Here is a 19,625-nt window from a genome sequence, read left to right on the forward strand (position 1 = left end):
TTTTAGTTGAAATCATTCCTGATGTACACTCCTGTAATGCCAGAATCTAGTCCTTTATACCATTAAACTGGTTGCTTCAGCACTCCAACATAGGTGTCCTTTCATAGCACCTGAAGTGATACCTAAGCCTGCCTCTTGATTACCTCAGGACTATTACTGATGAGCTCAGAGAACAGAAATTATTTGCTTCTGGCATTAAACAGCTTCTGTGCCATAAAAACATAACAAAATACATCTGCATTCAACAGACCAGTACCATCTTTTACCCAGACCACATGTGTGAAGAGGTCCCTCTGACATCTACAGCAAAGCACCTCAGCCTCAGACCATGTTCTGAACTGGTGGGTGCAAATAGGAGGCAGGCAGCAAACCTGACAACTCTTTTTTGAGAATGACTCTCAGTTCCCAGGAAATGGCAAGGAGCCTTCTCTAGAAAAATGCTGTACCTGTTGTTTCAGTTTTTTTGTGGAGTGATAGTCAATCAGGGACAGTGACAAAGGGACAGATGCTTCTTCTGTAACCAGAGCAAACAGCACACCAGTATCTGTTGCTGGTTGAATTGCAGCATTTACTTCTATTCCCCAGCTTGTCTTGCTTTCATTTCCAGAAGAGGGTTGGACTACAGAAAAAGAAATGCATAGCATGAGAAACATTGGACTAACAGGTCAAATGGGTAGACTGCAATTTCTGCCTGGAGAAGAGGATAGATGGATGACACATGGAGGAACTGATACATTTCCTTTACTCAAAAAAAATTTCCAAAGCGCCTTGACATAAAATCAGAGAAGAAAATGGCATCAGTTTTCTCTTGTCAACTTCTGCATTCTGCTGCCTTTCAGCATTTCAAAGGACAAGGTTAAACGTTTTTATCACAAAGAGAGATTGAGAGTCCTGAAGTTGTTGATCCAACACATTCAAAGAACTGCTGCAAGACAGTGCACACATTTTTTGCAGTGTTCCTGATTGTCCACAGATCACTGAGGAATCTAAGTCTAAATCTGACATACAGAAAACGTTTCTATGAAAGCTGGTGTTAAACTGCAAAAGGATATAGGCATACTACACTGATCACCCAACTAATAACTTCTAGATCACAAGCCTCTCAGAAAAACTGGATGTTTTATCTCATCTGTTGAACTCTGAATTACATTCTCTGGCATCTTACTGACCCCAGTGCCCTTGTAATTTAAATGGTGATGCTGGCTACAAAGAAAAAAATTCAGTACTGTTTCTGCAACCTCCCTACACAATAGTATTAGCTACACTGGTCTCCCATATTTGGAAATATTGTAAGTTCTTCATAAAACTTATCATTACAAAACAAAACAAAAAAAGGATGACGATTCTTTGTAGAAAAAGGTACTGCAGGTGCTGAGGCCTCTAGTGCTGTCAGCTGCTCTTTAAATGCTGCATTGTCTACACTTTGCAGGTTTTGAATCCATGTGGTAAACAGGGTGACAAGACACCTGACACTCCCTAATTTACAATGGCACAGCAGAAAAATCCACACAGTGATGAACAGAAGGTTTCTGCAGAGGAGGACTTGCACACAAAACTAAAATAGATGGTTTGGACTTGTGCAGGTTTAAAAATATTCACAGTTGATTGCACATCTACACAAACAGAATAACTGAGAACAACAAAAAGGTGTCTTTCTGAGACCTAAATCTGTATGGTTACGTTTGGGTTGAAACTTGTTATTACTGTATCTAGGCCAATTTCATTCAGTTTGTATCAGGGATATGTTTACTATTTTTGTCCCAGATGCAACTTTTAATCACCCAGTGCTTAAAAGTGAATCTCATCTCGGACATTTTACTACAGACAATAATGAATTTCTGTCCATCATAAACTCTAGATGCAACACTGTGTCTTGCAGCTCTCCCTCTTTAGCAGGAAACAGTGGATCTTGCTGGAATCACCTGCTGATAGAGGGATGTGAAGCCCCTAAGGCCAAGGATGAACTGGAACCAACTTGAATGTGAAATGCATTACTCAAGCTACACAGAGAGAACCTAATCCATCCTGGTGAGATTCATAATGGCTCTAACCATCATACATTATCATTCCTTTGCTTTGAACCATACATTTAGCTATTCTCTCTCCATACACATCTACCAGATCTGCACTGATCAACACTGAGTCTAGCATTCAAGGAAGTCCTAAGTTGTTTACTAGCTGAGCACAGTTAATGACAGGACAACAAGTCAGACATAAGAAAAATAAAGCACTTACTGTAAGTAAGATTAAACACAGCAAAACCTCGGCCAGGATAGAAAGATCCTCGTCCTGCTACAGAGAAGCACTGCATCTTTTCATTCATCATTACAGTCTCTTGGATAGTGGTGTCCTCCTCATTCAGCCAGTTCCATGCCCGCATGCAGCCATCTAGCCGAGAGTTTATCTGGGAAGATAAAGCAGTATCTCATGCCTCAAAGTACTGTTCAGTGAAGAATAAATGATTTTGGGTGCAGATGAATACTGAATTATATTATCATACTAAATAGAAGAAATCATCTTGATGTCTTACACACATAAAAACCAACTGGCAGCAACCCAAATCCCACAACCCCAAGCAAGTAACTGGTCAGTATTCCCCAGGAAAGTCCCCTGAGCTCAGCCTGTCTCCACGGGACAGAAGGGCACCAGTTAATGCAGGTGCTGGTTTGGTTGTATTGATTCTGTTCTTGATAGCTGCTTCTACATGCTGCACATCACATTACTGTGATTTACTTCTAAAGCTCAGTATCCAAAGCTTTGTAACCTCTGCAATTCTAAATTGCAGACGCTGGTAGCTAACTTGGAGTTAAAAAACTCCAGTGCTCTGTGTCACTTGCAAACAGCCTTCATGACACACAAGATGTTGGCTCTGATCCTGGTGTAAGTTGTTGCGTTCTGGATTAAGGGAGGGGTGCTTGAGCCACAAGATGGGCACAACACTCTGCACACACCTTGCTCCTTCCAGCTTTTAGTTGCATTATCCCACACCAAATGTCAGCATTAAAGATGTGAGACAGTGCACAAAGAGAAGGCTCCTTGCAAAGCGTCTCAATCAGCACCATTATCACCAATTAACTGAAGCAGAGAGAGAATTAAGTGTCTGAGCCAGGATAAAAACCTCTGGAGTTTTTGGCTCTCAATCCCATATTCAGACCACACCTCAAGCTTAATGTTTTAAGACAAGCAGTGGCCCTGAATGACTTGTTGTGAGGAACAGGAGCCTTCCTCAGCTGCTGCACTTTCAGTCAGAGTGCAGCAAGCTTCTCACCTCATTTAGAAATAAAGAGATGCCAACTGGGGTTGCCAGCTGTCAGTTTTGTGTGTGGTGGACATTTAAACTAGCCTGAGCAGCAGCTGAGAAACAGAGCAATCAATCCATCTCACCCAAACTGTGCCCTAACTTTTACATGTATGTCCTGTCAACTTGAATTAGGAGGAAATAAAGAAAAATAAGATGCTATGTTTCCTTCGGCTTCAGTATAAGCTGAAACAGTAAAAGCAAACAGCAAAACTTTAATGCAAGGCACGTGAAGCACAAACTTCAGTCACAACACAAAAAGTGCCCCAAATGCTGTTTCCAGACCTCCAGTGCTGTGTCCACTGACCCCTCCAGCAGCACAGGGTCTCCAAGCCAGCATGACCACTGTTAATTTTGTCATGTGCTCCAGGTTTGTTGTGTCCTAATTCTGCAGGCTAAGGGTGTGATAAGTCTCACCCCAACTTACCAATCAAAAAAATAAGGGGTCTCACCTTTGCTACTGCCTTAGGCTCCCTCTATAGTCAGTGGAGAGAAAGCTGTATCCAGAAGGTGCTAATTCCACCTGTTTCAGGGCAGGTTGAACTGCTCTCAGGAAGGACCTACATTACCCCAAGAGAAGATGAAATCAAGCCCTTCGAGCATGCAAAACATCATCAGTGATTGTGCTATACTTACTGGTAGAATAAGGTCCTTCGTTTTGAAAGGAATGCCTCCTACTGTCAAGTTCAGCTGATACAGTCCTTTGTCTAGAGTGAACAGATCCCCTGAGACAGCAATTTTCATAACTGCATCCCTGTTGACCTTTATAACCAAACTTCTCTCGACTTCTTCAACAGAGATCTGAAGGAAGAAAATTGTAAATAGCAAAATTCAGTATCTCAACAACTCATTATCTGCAGCCTCAACTACAGATACCACCAGTGAAATCCTCAAATGGAGAAATATTTTCTGTCCCCAAGCCTCTTTGTCTGACTTTTAGGTTACATCTCATTTTGATACGTAAATCTTTCCTCTAGAAAGCAACTTGGGGTGGCCCTAAAGGCAAAGACAGTCCAGCTACTTCAAAACAGCTACACAAGTGGATTGACTGCATGACACTTGTAGGTTGCTCTATGCAAAATGTATATGCAATAATGAGTTATCAGTGAGGAACTTCCTATTGCAATGGCATGTGAAAGGAAAAGATGGAAGGACAGAAAATAATGACCAGTGAAAGATAATGCAGAAGCTTTCCAGTCACACTAAGTCCAGTCTTTAAATACTGACCTCTGAAAAAAAGAACAGTAGAATATGCCATATCAAGGGTAATAAAAATATATAATAGGAACTATTTTTTCTTTCAAAAGCTCTCTGCAAGTTTTGCATCCATGTCTTTGATTAGCTACTTCTAGGGAGATTCTATCACCATTAAAATTTCAAAAACAGCTCATAATTTTAATTACAACTGAACTGCACAGAGAAGCACTCTAAAGCAGCCAGCTCTGTGAAGGGAGAAGAGGAGGCACAGCACAAAGCTGACATGCAGCAGGCTGCTAAACAACAGCCTGGTTGCTGTGGGTCCTGGGTCCTGCCACCAATGGGGTGTTCTGTAGCTGTCATGAAGACAATCCCTTTCTTCCTACAGAGAAGAACCTCCTTTACTTCATTATCTTTAAGACATCACTCCTTCTCAGTCTATGACACAAACCCCACCAAACCACTTTTCATCCATACAGCTCTCCTTACTAGGATACCCAGATGCTGCCTCCATCAGTGAGCCACTGTATAGGACCAATTATCTATTTCAGTGGCTGCTTAGACTTGTTCTTCCCTCTCCCTGCTAGTAGGTGAGGTCATGAGCATTTTTCTCTTTGCATTTTGAGAGCAGCTGCACCAAAATTGTTCCCATCAGCCACGCTGAGCTCTCTCTCTCTGTAGCTGTAATGTGAAGGATGAAAGGGTTAAGCAGGTTTATTCCTGGACACTCCCTTTGGGTTGCAGTCTTCAGTAAAGATTAAGTGAATTTGGCAGTCAAAAAGATTATTCACAGAACATCAATTTTTTTTTTCTTCTCTTGAGGATTCCAATCTAGTCCAGTTTATACTGATCAAACACTGTTCACACCTGATGCGTTGCACCCAGCTGTATCTTGCAGGACATGAATTTACTTGTCTCAAGTTTGCTTGTTTAGAGTAATATCTACACCTCCCTGCTATGGTCCACGGAGACACATAAGCCAATCTCAAACAGATTTGGGTTTTTTTTTTTGAGCACTGGCAGGGCTGTGAAGTCTTCTCAGCAGGTGGAAACATGAGCGCACAGGTCCTAGCAGCCAGAGTCCAACTGGCTCAGCTCCCCTGGCTATTGAGCTAAATCTCACTCAGATGCCTCTACTCCATGTCATGGACACAGCTGCCCTAATGCACCAGGGTGCAGAATCACAGAATCACCTTGGCTGGAAAAGAACTTCAAGATCATGACAGTTGGAATTCATGATCTTAAAGGTCCTTTCCAACCTCAATGATTCTATGAGCACCAGGTCCAATCATCTAGCCAGCACACTGCAAAATCCTCCACTAAACCATGTCCCTAAGTACCACATCTACACTTCTACGAAATACCTCCAGGAATGGTGACTCCATCACTTCCCTGAGCAGCCTGTTCTAGTGCCTTAAAACCCTTCAGTGAAGAGATTTTTCCTAATATCCAGTCTAAACCTCCCCTGGTGCAACTTGAGGCCATTTCTCCTTGTTCTTTCACTTGTTGCTTGGGAGAAAAGACCAGCCCTCACCTCACTACAACCTCCATTCAGGTAGTTGAAGGGAGCAATAAGGTTTCTCCTCAGCCTCCCTTTCTTCAGGCTAAACAATCCCAGTTCCCTCAGCCAGTCCTCATAAGACTTGCTCTGCACACCCTTCACCAGCTTCATTTCTCTTTCCTGAAGTCATTCCAGCACCTCACTTCTTGTAGTGAGGGGCCCAGAACTGAACACAGTACTTGAGGTGTGGCCTCACCAATGCCAAGTACAGGGGCTCCACCACTTCCCTTCTCCTGCTGGCCACACTGTTCCTGATACAGGCCAGGATGCTGTTGGCCTTCTTGGGCACCTGGGCACACTGCTGGCTCATGTTCAGTCAAAGCACCATAAGGAGCTGGCACAGACCATCTCCCTGCTCCGAGGTTGGGTTGTGGCCAGCCACAAGCAAACGATAAAAAGGGGAAAAAGCTGGCTGCAGTGTTACCTGGGCTGTGCTTAATCTGTGAAGAAACCCTGTGTGAAGGCCACCAAAATTCAGGGCCTTCTGCAACTTTATTATATTGTATAGAAAATAACAATATAGAAATATGAAAAAATTAGAAAGAGTTCTTAGCTGACTCTGATCATTAACATAAACTAGATGAGTGGCCAGTGAGGTGCCATGAGAGGTGTCTGTGTGACAGGTCTCAGAGGGTGATCAATGGAGCAGTGTCAAGTTGGAGGCCTGTAACCAGTGGTGTCCCCCAGGGGTCAATACTCAGTCTGGTCTCATTCAACGTATTCATCAACGACCTGGACAAGAGAGAAGCTGGGAGGGGTGGCTGACACTCTGGAGATCTGTGCTGCTGTGCAGCACCACCTGGACAGGCTGGAGAGCTGGGTAGAGAAGAACCTGATGAAGTTCAATAAGAGCAAGTGTAGGGTCCTGCACCTGGGAATGAAGAATCCCAAGCATCAATATAGGTTAGGGGTGGGCCTGCTGAAAAGCAGGTTGGAGGAGAAGGATGTGGGAGTCCTAATAGATACAAAAATATCCATGAGCCAGCAGTATGTCCTTTTTGCTAGGAAGGCAACCAGAACCCTGGGTCGCATAAAGAATAATGTGGCCAGTAGGTCAAGGGAGGTCATTCTCCCCCTCTACTCTGCCCTGGTGAGGCCACAGATGGGAATACTGCATCCAGTTCTGGGCTCCCCAGTTCAGGAGAGACAGGGAACTACTGGAGAGAGTTCAGTGGAGAGCAACAAAGATGACTGGTGGGTTGGAGCATCTTTCTTGTGAGGAAAGGCTGAGAGAGCTGGGACTTGTTATCCTGGAGAAGAGAAGGCTGAGGGGAGACCTTGTTAATGTCCACAAGTAGTGGTGCAAGGAAGATGGAGCCAGACCCTTCTCAGTAGTGCCCAGTGACAGGATGAGGGGCAATGGGCACAAGCTGGAACACAGGAAATTGCATTTAAATGTAAGAAAAATCTTTTTTACTATGAGGGTGACAGGGCACTGGAAGAGGCTGCCCAGGGAGGTTGTGGAGTCCCCTTCTCTGGAGATATTCAAAACCCACCAAGAAGCAGCCCTTTGTAATGTGCTGCAGGTGACCCTGCTTTAGAGGGAGAGCTGGACTAGATGATCTCCAGAGGTCCCTTCCAACTCTGATGATTCTGTGAAACCCATAATCAGTATAAACTTCCAGAGGAGAAGTGGTTAAACCCCATGGAAGCTCTTAGCAAATTCCAGAGTAGTTAATTATGTTCAGCCTGCTTCACGCTGCCCTCTGGCAGTTTTGGCTATGGTTCCTTATATTCAAAGCTTAATTGCTGGTGCAACACCATCATCCATCAACCAAAAGGAGAAGCATTTCAGTAGTTAGCAGACTGCTGTAATTCCCTCCTTCTGTAAGGGCTGATGCCCCCCGTAGTCTGCCTGGGGATGATCAGACAGGCAGCTCTCATAGTGAAGGGTTCCCATATGGTGAGCCATAAGGGCAGACAGCTTTGTGTTTTGGATCCCTGTCCCAGATACCTCACAGCACACAGCCAGCCTGTCAACTCTGCTGAAAAGCAGGTGGACAAAACTGAAAAGGGACGAGACTAAAGGCAGCCATAGGGTTAAAGCCAAATACAAATCTGCTTGGAATTGCTTAACCTTCAGTTCTGACATTTAAGAGTGCAGGTAGGTTATTATTTTTGTTAGTCATACTTTCCGCATTCCACTACTAAACTAAAACTGAAAATAAGACAAAATGGTGGCTTTTTTTTTTTTTTTTTTTTTTTTTTTTTTTAATGCTAAACAAACAGAAGGTGAACGCATTCACTACTATCATTTCATACATGCTACTTCATCCAACTGGATTGTAGCTACATCATAAGTTTTTCCTGAGGCTTGCTTGTTTGTGTTTTCAGTGCTGGGGAATGGTAATTTAAAAATAGATTAAGAGGGATTAACGTCAGAGAAAATACCTAGGTAGAAATACTGGCCTGAAGTTTTGAAAATGCCTTTGTATCTTCATAAAAGTATACAAGCTTTGCTCAGGAGACCAAAAGACATACACTGCTTGTGTTTTTTCTTGTTTTGCTTTTAAATAGCCATTGTTTTTTTCATCTGCTGGAAGTTAAATAGTAAAATTACTACTTTATCACAACCCTTATAAAGTTCTCCCAAGTATCCAACTCCATGTTCTAGGTTTAAACAAAACTAAAAGCTTGATCCTGTGCACACTGAATTCCAGGGTAAGGCTTCCAAACTGTATTTAAGTCTGGGCTGTGACCTGTGTTTTTGGTGTTGTGCTTCACAGAAGGTCAGATTGAAAAGTAAATTCAAACCCATCAATAAAACAACCTATGTGACTATATGTTGTATAAAAAATGTGACACATCAAATGAAATAATCCTTCCTCAACAGAATTTCCCAAATAAAAAACCATGCTGAAGAGAGGAAAAACGAGAAATGAGGGAGGGGATAAAATGGAATAACATCACCCAGCCATACAAACTAAATAGCATTTAAAAAAAAGGGTGGCACTGGATGAAGAGAACAGAAGAGAGCAGAAGAACAGAAGAGAAAACAGTACCTACAGAGTGGAGGCAAGGGAAAAGGAAACAGAGCAGAGCAGAGACCCCAGCAAGACAAACAGCATCTTAAATCTCAGAGGTAAGTCAACCATGAAATCAAGAGGCTAAAGGCTCCTTCCTCTTCTCCCCCCCTTTGAGATGGCTCCAGTCCACCTGCACTGCTCAGGGAAGGTCCTGCTCTCACAGCACCCACAGCCCAGTCTGCACTGTCCCAAAAAGCCTTGGGGTTTTCAGGGCATTTATACAATCTCTAAAAAAAGCCCACAGACTGTGTTGCTGCAGTAACCCAAGCAATTTGTTGGTTATGATGGTACCTGGGGATAACAGCCCTAACATTGCTGGCTGGCAGGAGAACAGTAATTCTTGCCTAAAAATGACACTTTTATTATACTGGCTTCTCTCTCTCTGCTGAAAGCAAACACAGCCTTTGTTTATCTCCCCCTAACTCTTACGTGTTTGAGAGCATTTTTGTATTACTTGAAGAAAGAAAATACATTGCAGCTACTACTGCCCCCAAAACTGACACAGTAAAATTTGTAATTACTTCATAATAAGGTCTGGCACTTAACAAGTATACTACATTCCATGTTAAATTGTTTAATGTGGTAATGACTGCTTTTTGTGTCAAGTGTCACCAACTCTGCTTTTCACATCTTCCACTGCCATCCTCCCTCTGCAAGCAATTACAAGTTCAAATTTCAAATTAGCAGAACAAATCTTACAACAAATAAGGTAAGCACTGGCTTGAGGCTTTTCCTACGTGTAAACATACACTACAGCATACATTTTGCCTACAGCTTGGCTGAACCTCTACAACTCTCCATTTGGAATCTAAAATTGTTTCAGTGGCAGTAAGGAACTGAATTAAACATCACCTCATCTGCTGGAAACGTTACCAGATGTCAGTGGTTGACAATGAGTGCTCTCAAGGACTTCTCTATGCATTCATTAGAAACAAAAGTTTTCCCACCTTGCTTTTTTTTTCTTTAGTTAATAATTCAGGTGTTGCACTAAAAAACCTAAATCATAAAATTATTCAGTTACCAGTATCTGTCTCATATGCAAGTTAGTGGAGAACTTCCCAGCCCCTCTCCAAGAGACACATCAACTTTAAAGTCAAAAGATCTAATTAAATAAGAAAAAATGAAAGCAGGAAAAAAGGCACAAGTGAGAACAGGCATCTATAAATTGCTACTCTAGTATAGGTCATACTACAGGGATGCTTTTCCTGATCCTATCACAAGCAGTAAGAACCAGGATGCTTCCTGAAGCACCAGCAGGTGTTCTGAGTGGGCATCAGGAACATGAATCCTTACAAGCTCCAGGATGCAGTGCATCATCTTGTGAGATTGCTGGGATTATCTTACTAGTAAGCAAATATCCATTTAGCTTCTAATGGATATCTTTATGAGGGAAATGGACTATATTGTACATAAACAACTCTAAGGAGTTTAAAAAACAATACTGTAGCATAAGGGATTCATCAAGGGCTCAGACTATCTGAGCCTTCTGACTAAACAAACAGATGAATAAACAAAACCAACCATGCACTCCACACGCCAAACAACCAACCCCTAGAAACTTCCTTAAGACAATGGCTCCTGAGTTCCTTCCCTCTTACTCCCTTACAGTCCATAGCCAGAAGACATCTTCTGAACTAACATGAAGAAATCTCAGCACTGCTGCATCCCAGAGGAACTATGTCTTCTCTGGGCAGGCTTGAGTTGTATAAATTAGTGACCCAGCCAAGTTTGCAATGGATATAAAAGTATAATTCAATTTCTTAGGAAAAATATCCTGCTGTGACCTTAGCATGTATAATGTACTGAAAGAGGGAAGATGTAGACTAGATATAAGGAGAGTGGTTAGACACTGGAACAGGTTGCCCAGGGAAGTTGTAGAAGCTCCATGCCTGGAAGAGTTCAAGGAGAAAATGTGTGGGACCTGAAGCAACCTGGTCTAGTGGGAGGTGTCCCTGCTCATGCAGGGGGGCTGGAACTAGATGATCTTTAAGGTCCCTTCCAACCCAACCCATTCTATGATTCTTCTGTGATTCTATGATACTGACATGCATTGAATGGATAGATTGGAAAAAAATCTTCACAAAAATACAACAAATACACAAAGTGCAGCTGTACTTGCTAGACCTCATCACAGAACCACGGAATGTTTTAGGTTGGAAGAGACCTCCAAGATCATCCAGTCCAACCTTTGACCAACACCATAAGCTAACCACTAAACTATGTCCTTAAGGACCAGGCCTAAACACCTCTTAAACACCTCCAGGAATGGTGACTCCACCACTGTCCTGGCCAGGCCATTCCAATGCCTGACAACCCTCTGAGTGAAAAAAATACTTCCTAACATCCAGCCTAAACCTCCCATGTTGCAGCTTCCATCCATTCCCTCTGGTCCTACCACAGTTCCCTAAGGAGCAGAGGCTGTTTCCCTCCCCACTCCAACCTCCCTTGAGGTGGCTGGAGAGAGCTGTAAGGTCTCCTCTCAGCCTCCTCTTCTCCAGACCAAACACCCCCAGCTCCCTCAGCTCCTCCTCACAGGACTTGTGTGTGCTCCAGGCCCTTCATGAGCTTTGCTGCCCTTCTCTGGACACGCTCCAGCACTTCTGTGTCCCTCCTGTAGTGAGGTGCCCAGAACTGAACACACATGACTCAAGATGTCAAGTACAGAGGGACGACATCGGGGCCAAGCCAGGCAAGGATGAGACCCCAGCAGTACTCTGGACTCACCGTCTGCCACATGCCATGGTTGATGACTGGTCCGCTGCTGGTGACGCGGCCGATCCCGTTGTATTTCAGCTGCAGCTCGAGCCGCCCGTTGCGCAGAGCCAAGACGACCCAAGTGCTGTCTCGATGGCCTCCAGCAAAGAAAAGGATACCTTCAGGATCAAAGGTTCTAAAGTCGAACTCGGCCACAAGTCTGACCGCACAGGTGCCAAGAAATAGATTAGTTATGCAGAGTTCAAAAACCACAGAGTACTTTCCACACAGATAGCATCAATTCTAACAGACATAATGCTCTGATAAAATGTACTAGCTTTTAATGCACTCCTGAAAGGCTTAAGCTGTGAAGGTGGATTTTAAAATAACTTCAAGAATAAAGAATATATTGCTGGGCTTCAGTAATTATCTCAGGAGCTCTGCGGTCATGGCTGCCTTTCTCATTTACTGGTTTGGATAATGTTTTGCCTTACGGGACTCCGTAATCCAAACAAATAAGGAACAAATTATAGGAATAATTGCCATTGTAACAAATTAACTCCATTGCATGCATTGATAATGAGCAGTGCATCCGACTGCCATTCCAAATTGTCCTCACCTCGTCAGTTGCTTCCTTTTGAAGCGCAGCCTGATAACAGGAGTGCCACTGAACATCCTCCCCAGGTACAACGATTTAATACTTTTTCCAACAGCAAAAGGCACGCACGGTATTATGTTCTATAATCAAAACACATTTTTGAGTGCTCATTCTCCTCATACAGCAGAATCGGGGAGTAAACCTCTTCTTTTTTTCATGTAGTTGCTATACACATAGCATGTTAATGCACTTCAGTGTTTATACTCTCAAAACACAGTTGTTTTGGCACTGAGAACATTTCTTTTTTTCCTTGTCTCCACCCTCCTATCTGCCTCGGAGGAATGATTTCCTCTTGCAAAATGAAATTATACTCATAAGAGTATGCATAAGGTTTTGTACTGCAGCATCATGCCTGCAACAGAAAATGTGCTAAGAACTTGCTGTTGATGGTTGGTTGGTTGGTTGGTTTCCACAGAGGCATCCTGCACCACTGTTCAACCACCTCAAATGCCTGGAAGATGAGTGTCAAGTGCTGGTCTGTAACTTACACCTCAGTTCCTGACCCTTTGCACCATCCCGCTGGGTCTAACTCAGAAAAACTTGTGCTGTCAGAGGAAACTCACAGCCACACCAAGAGCTGGCAGGGCTATCACTGGCTCTTTTTGGGATGGGGACAGGAGAAGTCTGAGTAGAGGACTTTAAGGGGAAATACTGTTTCCCAGCTCATGTGGCCTTGCCAATATGACTCCCTCCTGTTGGTCTCTCAGCTCAGATGGCTTTGGTTTAATCAGTTATTCTTAACTGCAACATAAAATGAAGGTCTGACCTGCAGTTGCAGCAATGAAGACTAACAGAGAATCACAGAATCATAGAATGGATACATACCTCACACGTATTCATGTCCTGGGAAAGTTTTACTCCTCCTCTGCCATCACAATGACAGGTATAACTCCCTGGTGAGTTCACACAGGTCTGTTCACATAGTTTTTCTTCACATTCATTTATATCTACACAAAACCAGACAAGAAGAGAGAAGAAAACAGCAACTGAGTTTGTTTAAACGTGAAAAAAAACACTCTTGGTGTTGTTTCATAGCACCTTTCACTGGAGCATTCCCTCCCTACTCCAACCTCCCTTGAGGTGGCTGAAGAGAGCTGTGTGGGAGCTGAAGTGCTCCCCAGCCAGTACTCACCCTACACCACAACTTCACTGGAGGGAAGAGTTAGAATTAGCATCTGCACAAATCTGTTTTCACAGACAGATTCCAGTTGCCCAAAGACACACAGAAAATTAGTGGGAAGGCTGGAAGCTGAGCTCAGCTCCTTGTCTCTTGGTTCAGAGACCTGGGCTTTAACTTCTAGACAAGACTTCCTCCCTTCAGGCCCCTTCTGCTATGCCTGTGCTGTTCCTTCAGCTCAGGTTCAACTCAGGGACTGCTTGCTTCATTGCTACTCAGAAGCTGGATCCTCATCAGACAAGTAAAAGCTAACTTTTTCATTCATTATTTCCCCTTTTTTTTTTTTTTTTTTTTTTTCTCTTAGGCTTGTTTTCATCTGCTTTGCAAACAAATGGAGGAAAACAATCGGCCATGGCCCACAGGTATCTCTTCAGGCAGAGACAAACACTTAAAGCCCAGTAGGGATGGCTGGCATGTGATTGAAATCATTACTTTAACTTAAGACAAAAGGCAGGGAACAATGGTAGTCTTGGAATTCTTTCAAAACTTACTCCACTGAGAGAGCTTGCAGGCAGTGTAGCCAGCAGAACTGTGCATGGTTCTGATGTATATTAAGCTACTCTGTCAGAGTAATACGAGAGGACAGGCTTTGAAAGAATAACAACTACTGCTTTAACTTTTCTTGACCTACAAAGGGAGACAGAAACACGCACAGACGCTTCTGAGCTTCCACCAGATCTTGTACTTGTCATAAATTCAAGAAATCTCAGTACTCTGGCTCGTACAGCTTAATTCAAGTCATCAAAGATGACTGCAAATGCAGTGAGCTCAAACATGACTGCAAACTCACAACTAGGGAAATGGAGCAAAAATCTACTGTGTAAGTACAATTAAATCAAGAAAAAAAAATTAAAAGCTTTTACTGAACCCTGAAATTAAACTTCTGGGTTTTGATAGCTTTAAATAATGTAATGAACACCAACATGATGTTTTTTCATGAGCTTACCCTGACAAGTCTTTCTCAAGTTATCGTACTTGTAGCCAGCATCACAAACACATTCATAGGAGCTTATTAAATTTTTACAGTGAGCTTCTCCACAGATGTCTGTTGATGCCATGCATTCATCTATGTCTGCAAAACAAGAAATTAAGCAACACTTCTTCAGATGAGCATAATCACTTCACCATTTGAACACAGGAGTGGGCTCAGGGTCAAATGATCCCTCCTTTATTTTTTTAACTGAAAGAAACCAGCACCTTTAAGAATCAAGGTTAGTTATAAGAAGTTACTTCATGCTTTCAAAACCAGATGTTGTTTCTTTCTTTAAGCTGTTAGCCACTACCAGAAAAAACAATGCAAAGTGAGCCAGATGAATGACTGCAAGCAAAAAAAGCTCCCACAAAGCCAAAAATTCCCACTCTGTCCTGGGGGCTGAAATTGGGTTAAAAAGCAGTGTGATTTCTACCAGAACACAGAGGGAACACACAGCCTGCAGAACATCACAGATTTCCATTCTCCTTCTTCAGACAAGCAAAATACCCTTTATCACACATTCACAAAACTGAGATCTCAATCTGCTGCTCTGTAGTGGTAAAGTGGTATTTAAGCAGCCCAGTTTGTCCCAGAGAACAAGTCATGCCTGAGAGATGTTGTGGGATTTCACCACAAAGGCAGGCAATGGACTGGAACTAGAGGTCCATAAAAACCAAACAAGTGCTTTTTCTAACATGTTAACTAACACCCAGCAAAATCCTGGTGTTGACAAAACATTTGCAGTATCTTCAGAGTTTAATATTTACTTTTGCCTTCTAGTACAGGTTAAAACTGCAACCACATCACACTTTGTGATTTTCCCAGGTTTGAGTGAGCTGGCCTATGCTTATACACTACATTCACAGTGCTATTATACAAACACACATAAACATGAAAACAAATGTAACTGTGAGCCCATTTGCTATCCACCTGCCCATGCCAGCTGGCACCAGAGGACAATTCAAGAGAGAAATTGGCTCTTCTGTGTGGCTGCTCCCATTAGAAAGGGATACGGTGCAATCACTTTAAACAGTGGAAGTGACACAGAAATAAAAACCTGCTCTTTGTGGCTTTGCTGGTAGCATCACTGTTCAGCTCAGGTGTGTAAACTGCTTAGAAACATCTTGTGACATCCATCTGTGAGAGGTATTCACAGAGACTTGCCTGTTTTTTTCATGAGACAGGCAATATTTTAACATCCACTTACGATCATTAATGAGTCCGTGTCTCAGCATGCAGTTTCTTAACACATTTAAAATCTCAGTTGCTTAAGTTCTGGTTATGTAAATTCTTGCCATGGTTTCAATCAGATACTTCAGATCCTCACATTCTGTTCTCAGCTACTGTGTGAAACAGTTGCCAATCTCCAACAGGGCCTTTCTACAGCTATTAATACTCAGTTGCAGGGAATTTATCCATCTGTATCTGCCTGAATTCATCAGCTGCTGCGCATACCCAAGTTTAGAGATTAAGAAACCCGCAACAGAAAACCAAAGGGCTCACACACTACCACACCGTGAGCCTGGAAAGAATCAAAACCAGAACCAGCCCACCCTCCCCTCAAAGCCAGGCCGTGAGGACTGACCAGCTGAACCAATTCAACACAACCCAAGCCACGAACCACCCTGCAAATCACACCAGTGTGATGGAGCGAGCCCAGACCTGCAGTGCTGGGCTGGGGCACCCAGGACACCAGTCTGGGCTGGGCTGGCGAGCGGGCAGGGGATGTTCAGTGCTGCAAAATATAGCCAGAAGCCACTGAGCATCCCCTGAAGTAAACCTGAGGGACCCATCAAAACTTACCCTCACACGTTTTGCTGTCCTTGAGGGCATACCCACTGTAGCAGGCACAGCGGTAGCTGCCGAGCTTGTTGAGACAGAGGTGGCTGCAGCCGCCGTTCTGCGTCCTGCACTCATCAATATCTGCATCAGAAGAAAGCATCAGTACTAGGGTCAGGTTTTCACCTCTGTAAGTAATCACAGAGGGTAAGAGTGGGGCAGGCCTTGGGAAGGTGAAAGGCCAAACAAGAAACACTATTACAGCTGCAACTCAGTGATTATAAAAAAAAAATATATATATATATATATATAAAAATCGCAAAGATTTTATTCAAACACTACAAATGCATTGGCTCAAGTTCATTAAATCAAAAAAAAAAAAAAAGGCAGAAAAAGAACTGTAACTGAGTATGTCCTTCAGAGCTCTGGGAATGCACAAGAGTATCTTTAGTGATGGTGGAAGCAAAGAAGTTTGTTTGCAGAAGCAATATAATTATAATGAATATATTTTATATCATAACTAATTTTTAAAATTATACTATGACCAATAAGTTCAAGGTGAAAGCTTAGAATAAAACAATATATCCCTACTACTATAGAACTCATGAGAACACAAAGTTTTGAGTTCACAGCTCTTGAGCACTGTGAGCTATACACTGCTCCACTGAAGTTAGTAGCAAAATCCCATCAAATTCTGTAGTGCCTGGATTTCACCCTACATGTCTCTACCTCCTCATTGTGTCCTGCTTGTACATGGGGCTCTGGAGTGAGCTGATGGGTAGAACAGCACATTTCCTGGTGTAAGTAGAAGAGGAGATGTGCTTCAGACTGATCAGTTGCTGAGTTCTCAAAGCAACTGCTCAGATGACTGTCTCAAGCACTCAAATAATCTGCCTGTGAGTGACCCTATAATCTCCTCAAAGTATTTACATCAGAAGAAGAGGCTTTGGATCTCCTGCTGTCTTGGTTGCCACAATACTTGATTGGCTGAATGTGATTTCTGGCGAATACTTCTGGCAATTATTTAATATTGGCAGGAAAAAAAGCAGTGGCCCTGACAGGCAGCCGTGAAGGCAGAAGTAAGAAAAGGAACCAAAAAACATGAGGAGAGAAAAATAACCTCACTGTTTCATAAAATAATACAGAAAGCCCTCTTGAGGCATGGGAATTCTTGCACAAATAACTTCTGCCTGTCTTTGGAGTTGGTGGAAATACACAGTGGGATGTAAGTGGAACTGGCAAGGATGCTTTAACAGACAAATTTAATCTGCTTGTGCACTATCAGCCATACCCCAATTGCTTGCTGAAAGTTGCAGTTCCCATTGCAGAGGTGCAAGAAAGGAACAAGGGGCAAATTCCCAGCGTCAGCAGTCTGTGATCTGTTCCACTGGGGCTCACTGCAACAGGGGGAGGCAGTTCTGCTGGAAAAGCCACTGCAGATGTCCCACTGCTGCCACTTTCAGAGGGGTGGGAGAGAAAGTTGGAACGCAATTTCTTAGATTGCTTTGCCAAGACCAAGCTGAGAGCCATTCAAGGCATATAAAAAAATGCTGATCTTACAATTACCATATTCACAGAGGGGTAAAGACATGAGAGGTGTGTAATCCAGGTTCAATTCTGTGACTTCTGAACTGTGCAGCACAGTATCAGTGACCATTTGAGAATACAGAAAAAGACAATACATCTTTGCTAGAGATATAAAAAAATAATGAAACCCAATTACCTTTTTCACAAGTTTTACCCTGCCAGCCACGCTTGCACTCACAATAAAAGTCCCCCTTGAGATCTTCACATTTGATGGTCCCTTCTTTGTGACAAGGATCAGGAGAACACTGGTTTGGCAAATCTGGTTTATGTCAGGAATGAAAAAAAACAAAAACAAACAACAGAACAGTACATTGAAGTCACTGACAAACTGGTATTTCACTCTCATTAAAAGTCAAGAAACTTAAACAATAATGGGGAGTCACTCAGAAATACTCACACCCAGCAACACTGGAAGCTCTTAGTGCTCACATGCCAAACAAGCTGTGCCAAGAACTTTGCACAAGCAGCAGAATTCACTTTATTGCAAAAGGGAGTGAGCTACCCCCATATCTGAAGGTCAGTCACATCCTGAAAGAAACAACTCAAAGTAGCTAATTTTTAAGTAAAGTTAATTCTACTCCCCCTGGTTTTGGAGAAAAAAAAAAGCAGGTACCAACTAAGGTACTCGTGGGAGAATGGATAATCTTTTCAATTACTTTTGGGAGCTCAACTGGGGATCTTACCAGGGCTGATAGATTTGCTTCTAGCAAAGGTTTATAGCTGTATTTTTGTCAGAGCTATTGAACTTGTACTTTCTCTTACAAAGAAAAATAACAAACAAGAAACACTAATGTATTAGTGGTGTAAGGGTAACAAACCAGTTTGCAGAGGTAGACAGGCAGACAGACAGACAGACTCTCTCTGTTCCTATGAGACCAACACAGAGTGAAATCTCCCACTGATTTTAAGCCAAGCTCCAATAGTTGGCAATGGATTTTCTCCACAGGAAAGAAGCAAGAGTGACCACCATACTTTGGGGAGGATTGGAGGAACATACATCAAAATAACATGACTGCTGGACAAATAGAAGCTACCTGTCCAAATTCACCCACTCATTTAGCAGAACATCCAGGGCAACTGCTTTGGAGTGACAGCTAAAGGAAGGATGAGAGAACATCCTTGTCCCTATAAAAAAATAGTTGGTAGCTCTCATGTAGTAGTAACCTGTTACACAGGTGTTCTAGATCAGTGATCTTCAGAAAACATAAATGTGTTAACTCTTTCCACAACCTTAACCAGAAGGAGCAGCTCATTCTGTAGACTGCAAAGATCACCTCATCAGAGGGCCTTTCCCCCTTCAGCAGTGAGGCTGGGGAGAGACAGAGCACTTCTGCAGACCTTCTACACTTGGATGAACTTTAGACATGGTTCAGTCTGCCATGGATGTCACTTTCTACAGACAACATTTGAACCTGAGTAGAGCCATAGGAAACCCAAATGTATGTATATTCACAACGGGACTGACTTTCTACACTGGAGCAGTTACATGGTTAGTCCTGCTGCTCTCTGTGCTCACCAGCACATGAAAAGCAGTGGAAAAGCAAGTCCTATGACATGAAGGTATGATGTCCAGGCTTCTCTTGTGGTGAACATACGTGGCAGTTTGTTGTGCCAGCAAGGGGCAGGGGAGCACTAAACTACATAGCAGTGATTCTGCTCAGTCCTTTTGGTGCAT

At 42.9% G+C, this 19,625-nt stretch overlaps 1 protein-coding gene across 1 annotated transcript in view; it reads right to left on the bottom strand.

Moving 5' to 3' along the window:
• Window positions 1-19,625, bottom strand: part of GAS6 (growth arrest specific 6) — a 44,735-nt gene that overhangs the window by 4,743 nt on the left and 20,367 nt on the right. The window contains exons 5-13 of the mRNA XM_071744227.1: window positions 18,087-18,209; window positions 16,388-16,507; window positions 14,558-14,683; window positions 13,260-13,381; window positions 12,396-12,514; window positions 11,807-11,996; window positions 3,935-4,099; window positions 2,236-2,404; window positions 447-619 (exon numbers count right to left, since the gene is read on the bottom strand). Of these exons, the coding sequence (XP_071600328.1) occupies window positions 447-619; window positions 2,236-2,404; window positions 3,935-4,099; window positions 11,807-11,996; window positions 12,396-12,514; window positions 13,260-13,381; window positions 14,558-14,683; window positions 16,388-16,507; window positions 18,087-18,209 (1,307 nt within the window). The remainder of the gene's footprint in view (window positions 1-446; window positions 620-2,235; window positions 2,405-3,934; window positions 4,100-11,806; window positions 11,997-12,395; window positions 12,515-13,259; window positions 13,382-14,557; window positions 14,684-16,387; window positions 16,508-18,086; window positions 18,210-19,625) is intronic.

The sequence above is a fragment of the Heliangelus exortis genome, chromosome 1, assembly GCF_036169615.1.
Source record: "Heliangelus exortis chromosome 1, bHelExo1.hap1, whole genome shotgun sequence".
Lineage (NCBI taxonomy): Eukaryota > Metazoa > Chordata > Aves > Apodiformes > Trochilidae > Heliangelus > Heliangelus exortis.